Source organism: Lineus longissimus, chromosome 2, assembly GCF_910592395.1.
Source record: "Lineus longissimus chromosome 2, tnLinLong1.2, whole genome shotgun sequence".
Taxonomy (NCBI): Eukaryota; Metazoa; Nemertea; class Pilidiophora; order Heteronemertea; family Lineidae; genus Lineus; species Lineus longissimus.
The window spans coordinates 28,321,822-28,332,248 of NC_088309.1; the positions used below are offsets into that span (position 1 = coordinate 28,321,822).

Genomic DNA, 10,427 nt, shown 5'->3' on the forward strand with positions numbered 1-10,427 from the left:
ATCAGGCTGGATTCAGATACACAAGACTTCAGAAACACCATACACCTGGCGAGCACCAAATGACTGCAAGCAAGAACACCATTCATTCTTCCTCATGATCTATCTAGAGCAGACAGACCAGAAGGATGCAGCAATATGGGCGCTGCACATCCGTTTCTCAGCAGGTCCTCCGTGTGATGATCAACGTCTTCCAAGGACATCCAGATTGTGATTCGTCTCCGCTGTAGTGACTGTGAACCATCAGAAGACCGGTATTTAATGTCATCCCACAAGAGACTACAAGCAACTCAACTGTGTCGCTGTCAGCTTGGTTGAATACTACAGATTTTCAACCCATGACGCTATCAAATAAGAAGTAATAACTCCACCATTCATTTCATAACTTGTATAATTGAACTTCTCGCCTGCTTTCTAAAGCAGTGCATGAAACACCATCTTTGGACTTGATCCAATCCTACTGTACAAAAACAATGTTTACAACATAAACATGTGATGCTCTGCTTTCCTCTTGAACATGCGGAGGACAAAGCTCACCTCTCACCTTTGAAACAAAGGTAACAATGCCATGGTAAGTTAGTCGTCATCCAGAAAGCACAGACACAGAAGTGTAGCAACTTAACAATTCTAAATGCACAGTATACTGACATTCTAAATTCACACAACAGATTTTATGACTTCCGAGTGCACTTTCTGAAAGACCACTATCAGTGACATGATGCAAGAAAATATATCTGACAGGAAAACGGAGCAGAAATCAATAAAATTTGTCACATAATTCTTAAAATTTTACTCTCCTTTATACATTGAAGATTAATAGTACTTCTTCTCATTAAACAGTGACCATATTGAGACCTACATGTAAGGGGGGGGGAGGCATTCATTAGCATGTGTCCACAGAGCCACAAGCCCACTACTCTGTTTGCAGTTGAAAAGTGAATACAACAGATACTGTGAACATAACAAATGGCCTCCTCGCAACTAGTATCACTCTGAAGGCCGCCCAGAACAACCTTCATCAAGAACTTGTTAAAGGTTTCATAAAGACTGTTCGAATACTGTAGTATAGCACTGTCAACTCAACCAAGTATCTCCCGACTGTATGAGCTTTATGAGATGCAACTGATTCTGATAACTGAAGTTTACAAAGAGGAATGTGATAAGCACTTTTTACATCAAGACTTGAACATAATGAACATCAGCAACAAGGAGCTTGAGTATTCAGTTGACTTGCAAAGGGCCTAATAATCAGCTGTACTTGGTAGCAGCATGGTCCAAGCTTTTCATACCCCCCCCCCCCCCCCAGCCAATGTCCACATGGACAACATGTAGGACAATGTAATATCAGACCACACATGTCAATGCAGTTAAAAGATGTTCCCTACAGCCGCCAACAATCTTTCCCAAACAGTTGATTATTAGAATTCCCTCACAAAAATGAAAAACAAATCTAACATCGAACACAGAGTACTAAGTTGTACTTTCTCAACAGCTTTTACATGCAACTCATCCCGAACTTATGATCACCAAGCCGCAGGTATTGACAGGAAAAAGTCAACTGCACTAAAGCATACCCCTTTTCCCAATGGCCATAGAGCATACCCTTTTTCCCTATGGCCATAGAGCATGCCCTTTTTCCCTATGGCCAGAGATACACATTTTTACGATTTTCTGCTGAAATCAAAGGAAATAGATCATCAGATCAGGAGCACAGACGTGATGACCAAATCCTGCCCTGTAAAAACTTAGACAACACCACAAAATGGTGATATCCAGACTGGCATTTTGCACAATAAAACATTGATGACAGGTCTGACATGACCTTGTAATGCACTTTCTCCAATCAAGAAGAGATAAAATCCTACCGATCAGTAGCGTCTTGGAAAGAATTGATCAAAGCCAGGTCCAGGAGGAGGTATTGGCCTCTTAGGCAGTGGTCGTCCATATTGATCTCGGTAAGGATCAAAGCGATCGCGTGGAGGAGGAGGGTGCCATCCGGGAGGTGGTGGCGGAAAGCGTGGGGGCAACTCATCATCAAATGGAGGCTGAAAGTGTTTCCTAACGGGACTCTTCCCAGGGAAATGTTCGCGTCTGTCATTGAAATGTTCCACAGAGTCACCAGGAAAGCTATCTCTCCTCTCACCATAGTGCATCGGAGCAGCCCCTGGGCTATACGGATGTTGCTCAGCAGGAGGAGTACGCGGGGTAGAAGGCGCTGATCTATCTCCTGGTTGGGGACCCCGAGGACTTACAGGTTGACCATGAGGACTTGCCTGAACACCCTGGCCCAAATCTTGTGGTGGTGGCCGCGAAAAATCAAAAGGAGGCGGTCTTGTAGGATCGAATGGAGGAGCAGCGGATGTTGGGGGTGGTCGTGATGGATCAAATGGCGGTGGCTCCTGGGGATTGTAAGATGGTGGAGCCTCGGGATATGACTGACCAGGGTCGTACTGCGGCTCAAATGGAGGAGGCGGTTGTGTGAACTCCGGGTTATATGGCCGTGGTGGATACTGGTCCTGTTGACTCTCATGAGTGGGGGGAGGGGGGCCAGGGGGAGGGGGTGGAGGAGGCAAGCCAGCATCCACTGTAATGACAGTCCGCAGATTCGAATTTGAATTCTGTCGCTGCACAGGTACAGATAGACTAGTTGCTGTCTTTTGCTTCAGTTTGTTGATGAACTCATTTTGGACCTCTGTATTTCCATCAGGTGTAGTTTTAATTTGTGGCGTAGTTGGGCCAGGTGGTCGAATGCCGGTACCAGCACCAGCAGGTGCAGCAGGTCTCATTTCTTCACTTCCTGGCATAGGAGGAAAGGGGGGCCTCATGGGACGTTGTTTGAGACCCCCAATAGTAGGAATGCTTAAACCTGGTGATTCAGCGTTTGTAATGGTAGGTATGCCAGTATCATTGTCTCCACATACTGTTATATTCGAAGAATTCTTCAAAATGCTCTTTTTTGGTTGATTAAAATGAATTACTACTGGTGCACGAGTCTCTGCGTCAGGAGAATTATGTTGTGGCCCGCTCACTTGCGGTGGCGAAAAGCTTAGCCGTGGCGGGGAGAAACTCAACCGCATATGATCATGCACGGGTGCAGCCTGGACCAGCTTGTTGGGATTGAGGCGTCGCAATGCTTCATTTGGCACTGGAAGCTGATCAAGCAGCGCATGGCCGTAGTCATCCGGCATGAGAGTGTAATGTTCTTCAGGAGGAGGGGGAGGCGGGGCATTCGCAATCCTTGCGGCATCCTCCAACTGTTTCTGTAAATGATCATCAAGAGTCTTTCTCCCATTGTGGATTTGATTAGCTAGAGGTTCCACATCGCGTACTGGTGTACTCTCCCCTGATGAATCAGGCAATGAAACAGTCTGCTTTTGCGCCTTCCAAGCTGCCCAAGAAGAAGGTCCTGTGGGAGTAGGACTTTGAGATTTTTCTTTATCGGATCTATCCTCCATTAGCTTGGCCACCGTTGCTTGCTTTTTCACCGTTTCTCTAAGCATTGATAAGTTCTGTAATAAACTTGGACTTAGTTCTGTACTCTTCTTAGACTGATTAATTAACCGGGTGAGAAAGTCCACAGGATTAGACTGAGCACTGTCGGGGAATTCATCTTGTGTCGGAGTGGTGTCTCCTTCATCTTTTACCGGTGTCGAATCACCACTTGAATCGATCTGACGGATCTGAGCAAGAGCTGTTAAGCTGCTACTGACGACAGGTGCGGCTGTTGATTGAGGAATATACACTTCATCGTTCATCAGGTCGTAGTCAGACCTGGAGTTATGGTGATCGAGGTGCGTTCTTGGATTGTAAACAGCATCGGCAACCTGGACTGGAATATTGTCAGCGCGGTTGCCACCTCCTCCTCGAGGTGAGTACTGTGGCACATGACTTGTACCTACAAGACAACAAGGGTGGCATTAGGGCTTTGTGTGAGTGCACTTCAGAAACGACCTACTGTTGTTCTCTCTTTTTTACAACTTGAACCAGTTAATTTAGATGTGGTAAAACGTAACAGTTGACAAACCAGATCATGTGAACAATAAGAAAAGTTACTCTGACTGACTGTATAGAACAGAAAATACTGGCCTAACTTACTCAACACTGAACATTGACCATCCGCAATACTGACCTTTGACAATATCCATATCTTCTTTTGTTGTGTCGGGAGAGAGCTGGAGATCTATTGGTGAACCTTCGGGTGACGGTGGCGAGTCCTGGGATCGCGGCGAGTAAGCTTCGTCTTCTTTCGTTCTCATCTCTGTAACGACAAGAGTGAAACCGAACATTGGGAAGAGCAACAACTGTAGATGGCTTGTCCAAACTTTCCTGACATGTTCCTCACTGCCTTGTATGAAGGTGAGGAAAACCAAAACACGCAGCACACAATTGTGACAAAGACTCGAGGCATCAAGCCACGATAACATAGGGAGAATACCACTTTGATTTACCTGTGAGAAATGAAAATAGAATTGCAATGGAGCAAATCTACTGGCTACATTACATTGCCACATGTCTGCCCCAACACAGCTAGTGAATGGAAGCACTACTTGGTCCTTTGACAATCTAGAGGTAATCTAGGACCGGTATGGAATATGGAAGGATTCACAACAGAAGTCTAGGACACTCTTTAATCTTCGAATAGACATAAGGTCATTCATCTAACTATGAGATGAAAAAGTTACATCTAGATCAGATCAAAACAGAAAAGAAAATCAAGACTTCTTTGTCTACATGAATCATAAAAATAGCTTAGATTCAGAAAGAATAAAACATCATGCAAGCATAATTTGCTGTATATAGAGGCAAAAGCATCTGAAAGAAGTTAAAAACACACTGAAAATAATGAATACCTCGTCACCGGATCGATCTTTACCACCAGGAAAACCCATAGAGATGAAAAGTCTGAACAATATCCCATTGCTTGGATGTGCATTCAATTTAGTCATGAACCAGGATGAAAAGTTTTTACTAGCTAAAAGCCTCAATGAGCTTTCATCAGAAACTGTGCCAAAAAACTATCTACAAGTGATCAAAATGAACAGGCTATAAAAGAATCAAGGAAGTTTGAAACTGAAGGCAAATATCAGCAGCCAGAAGCGAGTTTAGCAGGTCAGGGTGACAGTTAGTGGAAACCTAGGTTACCGCAATACCGGTGGCTATACCTTGATGGCTCATCATTATTTGCGTGACGCTGGCTATGGGGAATATGTTGGTGTTAACGGTGGTCGTGTAGGCCCTCCGCTGGACGCCGCCAGCTGAAATCAAAGCTTATACTAAGCATATTCAACCATCAAGAGAAAAGAGGGAATCATTCATTACACACTGTAGTATTCTTTCCCTGTGGCGGATGGGGTGTGGTCGAAGAAAATAGCTTGAGAAATTTTTGTTATCGGCAACCACAACCAATAAATGAAAACTTTTAGCAGACAAATTTAGCCAAACAAAGCAGTCTAGGTTTCCAACTAACTTTTATCACCAAACTCTCACTCTGTCTTCATTGTATCAAAGCCGAAGTCACACCAGAGCTCAGTGTTGGACTCTGTTCTAAAGTCAGCCAAGTTGAGGCGAGCGTCGGCTTGCTGACCCACTTCTACTCTAATAGAGATGTTCATCAGGTCACCAACTTTCAAATTACAAAAAGCAGACAGCATAAACGACCCCAAGCCAAGATCAAGATAAAACCACAGACGGAGGTTGATTAGGTCTTTCTCTCTAAAAAAAGGAAAACACAAACAAACTGGACTGGACTTATAATTCCTGCCAGAAAAGGAACAACGTTTCTCATGATTAAAACTTCTACAACATGTAATAATGTGACACAAGTCCTACAACCGTAAATGGCACACAGGGGCTTTACAGAAGTAATACTTACTGATAATAGGTTCTCCACTTGCGTCTTCATCCAGCTCCATGTCAATGACCTGGTTGTTGAGAGTGGATGGCATGGCGAGGTCTGGGGGTGTAGCACTGCCGGTTGGAGACGGTGCATCCATGGTTGGAGATGGCAGAGGACTCATCACCTCAGGAAGGGTGCGTTTCACTTCCTCAAGATGCCTCCTTTGTTTGTTTACTCTTGTTCCAAAGTTTTTGTAGGCCTGAAATCAAGGGTAAGTCACCAATCAAGTAAACAGAGACTGACGACTCTGGCAGATCGCTTGCTGCCAAGGCCCTTCACAAAGTAACTGCACTTTCAATGATGTCCATAGATTTTACACAAGACAAGATGTCCAACACCTATAAAGACAACAATGACTGATAAACTATTATTTTCTCTAGTCAGCTAAAGCTTGGTGGCAAAACCAGTGACTTCTCTCTGCTGAAGTCAACATCATCCGTTCATTCCAAACCCAAAGGAAGCATTGCCTTCAAATGTGTTGCAAAAAGTTAAACACAATGATAAGTCGACTTCTCTCTTTCAGCTCAACTTACATTTGCAACCACTTTAGCCTCTCCATACTGAAGCTCATAGAAATGTTCCGTCATGGCAAGCAAGTCAATCAATGCTGCCCGCTCTTTAATCACTCTCTCAACACCAAGGATGTAGTCCTCCACTTTCACCTGGGCATCTTCAAACTGATGGTTGAACTCAGCACCTTGCCGACGATCTGAAGAGAAGTGGAAAACAGTTGTGGTTACTGGAAAGACGTATTTGTTTGACCAATCCTCTGTTTTACCTTCCAGCACATCAACTTGACAAAGGTAATCATACATGCTCATGATCACTTCACAAGAACTTTAGACCACATGATTCAAACACTCACCCTTTAACCTTTTGATTTGCTCTGAAGTAGATGCATTGATTTTATAAGATATTATCTGTCTTTGTTTCACATCCAGTTCTGTCTCAAATCGACGGAATCCTCGTAACGTCTCCACTACAACTTGAGGCTGAAATGAAATATAAATTTTAGTAAAGGACAACTGGTATATTACAGTAAGTAATCACTGGTGACTGCCGAGAAGACATCAAATCTCACACTGAGAATTAAAGCAAAAGAAGTGTGACAAGCTAACGATCCAACCCATGATCCTCACTATCCATGTCACCTCTTTAGTGATATCATTTACCTTGAACTCTGCGAGAAGTTTGGCATCCACTTCCTGTTGCTGCTTCAGCTCTCGCTCCTCTTCTGTCACTGGAGGAGAGAAAGAACTTGACAATAAGGTGGTGATATACACACGGAACATAGTTTGCCTAAGCATTTCACAAATTTTAACCAAGCAGATAGGAGGAATAACACCAGTTTCTTCTACTGCCTGAGTATTGATTCTGTCTTGCACACTTTTATGCTCACCAAGCTCACCTCTGTTTTGGGTCATATATCAGCAGCCACAAGCAGTCAAGAGATGCAGCTCCATCATCCATTCAGTTAAGAATCACTTGAATCATAACCATACATAAAGTGATACCTTACCCAGTAGTTCTTGTAGCCCTAATATGAACTCTTCGTTATAGACATTGCGCTCATCCCAGATTTTCAACATTCGCTTGATCGACGGCCGTACAGATTCATGTCTGCAGAGCGAACAGGAACAAATGTAGTTAAGTAAGAACAACAATGTAGAAATGCTCATATCAACTTGTATTTGATCATGAACCATTTAAGGAAACTTTCATTTTGCCAAGATGATCTGACCGTATTTACTGTAGTTTGACACTATACCTCTAAGGCAATAGATTATGAAGCCAACAAAACTTATAATACTGCTTCGGTTTAACACCAAAAATTAGAATGAATTAACCTGCCAATCGAACAAGACTTCTCCTAAATTAAGGAATTCAAAGGTCAGCATATTATGAATCCCAACCAGTAAACAACTGACTGGATAAGCAGACAAATCTTTTGGCTTTTTTCCCTCTCTTACCTGACAAGAGGAACAGCATCTGTGAGAACTTCCTTGAATAAACCGATGTACTCTTTGGCATTTTTTCTCTTACAGTTTTGTACCACATCATTGCACAAGTAAAACAGGGTCAGGCGATGATTTGCCTTGGCTAAAATAAAAGAATGAAATGAAGGCTAAAACAGGAAGGAATAATGCATTGATGAAAAACGAAGTAATTTAGCCTCATTTTAAAGTCAGTCCCAACTAGTCTCAGCTGTGATGATTTAGACCAAAACAGACTGATGAACAGATAACTTCTGTTGAACTCGTCTACTAATTTCAAGTAACTGCATGTCCTGAATGATGGTTATAATGTACGAAGCATGGTAAGCACAGCCCAACCAACATACTTTGGTTCACGGCAATCAACCGCAATCATCAGCATGTCGGGACGCGCCATGCGATGCATGGCTGATATACTATAGATACCATTACCATGATACATGAACCATGACGCCAGCATCATGTATGTGCATTATTTAAGGTGTCTTCACCGTCGATCGCCGGCACCACCACCTCTTCACTTGTTCCGACTGTTGAACAAACGCCAAAACAAGGCAAAGCCAACCGATGGTGACGGATAAACCAAAGATAAACTAAGTTCACCACTCTCCACTGTACTGAGCCATCACTCAGATGCTCAGTAGCCTACTCGCAGTTGGCCTAGGCCTAGGCCTTAAACACAGAACAGTATCAAGATAGCCCTAATGTAAATATCAATCATCATGCTTACATTTTTTAACCACCTTGGCCCAAGTTTGCACAATCTTTTTAGCATCTGCTTTATGATGGATTATCCACAGTGAAAGTCCCTGTATATTGTCCTGGGTATTGTTCACGATGTGGAACTTTTTCTCCACAGTTTTCTCAACATTGATCTGATCAGCAGCCATGTTTTTTGGAGTGATGGATGGAACCCCTCTCCACAAATTACAACATCAGATGCCTGTTGGGGTCTAATTTACGTTTAAAACAGGTTGGCTACGCGCTAGGGTATGTTATCTATAGATGCGTTTTTCATCTATGAATATCAGATTGAAATAAGAAGCAGAAATACGAAAAATGTGGTTGGGAATTTTCACCGATCAGGTCGGAACAGTCATCCCGCCATGTTGGTGTTGGTTTTACACACGTTCGATAGAAGGCGTTGAAGAATACCGGTAGCCGAGTCGATGTTATATCCAATCCGCGTTAGCAGGTCATGTGATCTTTGAGATTTCGCGGGAAATAAACTGTAAACAAACGCACGTGCGCAGTTCAAATGGCAACAATTGCCGACTTGGGTTTTCCCGGTAGTCTCTGCTTTTTAGGACATGGGAATGATTGATCCGGTTTACCGTCCGAGAGATTTAAAAAGATGATGAGGCTTTTTTTCACTTCATTATTCATCGGTAGGCCTATACATTATCTTCCTGGATGAGATAATAGGCCTACTGGTATTCCACTTGCGGACAACATCAGCTTAATAACCTTACCTCGATGCTAATGGTAGGCCTATAACTCAGAGTGTAGGAATGAGAAGTATTCTATATACTGTATGTTTATTCGTACAAAAACTAGTACAGATTGTTGTGCATAGTGCAGATTAACTTGTCTTTGAACCTTAAGCATTAAGTGCATTACAAAAACGTATCTTATGTATATATTGACAGAGTCACCCTTAATTACATATTAAAGAGACTACTCTGGACCAGACATTTAGGACAGTTATACCAGGTTCTGGTCAGTTTAAACGAAAGTCCTTCCTCCCTAGCTCCCCTGTTGTGTATCTGAGGGTGGATGCAGGGTTTGAATGACCCCCCCCCCCCCCCCCCCCCAGCTCAGCTAATTACAGCTATTAGCGGAGGATAAAAATATGACATGCAAATAAGAAAGAAAGGTTTGAAATGTGAAATGAATTCATCGTCTGCGGCTATAGTTGGAACTGAGGTGGCAGGTCTTCAGTCTTCACTCAGTGACTGGGAGTATGAATTACACGACCAGGTTTTGATTTATAGATGGCAGATAAGAACTTATATTGCAAGTAAAGTTGTGTAACATTTACAAGTATGACTAGTATTTATGTCACTTGTATCTTAATGTCTCCTATTAATTGCCGATAAAATATGTCGGCAGTTTAAGATGGCATCAGAACTAAGTATGCTAAGTTTTTATGCCTGCCCACTCCAGGTACCTCCAGTGCTCCTCATGCCTAGTCTATATTTTGGTCGCGAACTGCATTTAACAGGAGAGGTCGTTCCCCGGCGAACTCGGCCCGGCCATTCTGTGATCAGCAGAAAAACCATCAATTTTCTCCTGTATCGCCCAATGAATTATCTTCAAATTTACAGGAAAGGTAGACCATGGTATACCAACTAAACGAGTGCAACTGATTCACATATATAAGAAGAAATTAACCAAAAACCAAAAACATTATAACCCTGGCCAAGTTGGTTTTTTACCCAGGCCGAGTTGGTCCGGGCGGAGGCCGAGTTGGTAGGCCGAGTTGGCGTTAGGCCGAGATGGCCCATCACCCATAGTCCCCATTTAAGAAACCATTTTCA

At 43.1% G+C, this 10,427-nt stretch overlaps 1 protein-coding gene across 2 annotated transcripts; it reads right to left on the reverse strand.

The window, feature by feature from the left end:
• Positions 1–370: 370 nt before the first annotated feature.
• On the reverse strand, positions 371–8,990 carry LOC135483392 (regulation of nuclear pre-mRNA domain-containing protein 2-like). 2 transcript variants are annotated; one of them, XM_064764255.1, is made up of 10 exons: positions 8,618–8,990; positions 7,864–7,993; positions 7,413–7,513; positions 7,066–7,133; positions 6,759–6,885; positions 6,427–6,602; positions 5,870–6,092; positions 5,160–5,252; positions 4,127–4,255; positions 371–3,892 (listed from the first exon to the last, which is right to left on the reverse strand). In XM_064764255.1, exons 1-10 carry the CDS (start codon positions 8,775–8,777, stop codon positions 1,866–1,868), a joined length of 3,234 nt encoding a protein of 1,077 aa, XP_064620325.1. In that variant the 5' UTR covers positions 8,778–8,990; the 3' UTR covers positions 371–1,865. The 2 variants fall into 2 exon arrangements, with proteins under 2 accessions (XP_064620325.1, XP_064620326.1); XM_064764256.1 differs by lacking the exon at positions 5,160–5,252.
• Positions 8,991–10,427: the final 1,437 nt, after the last annotated feature.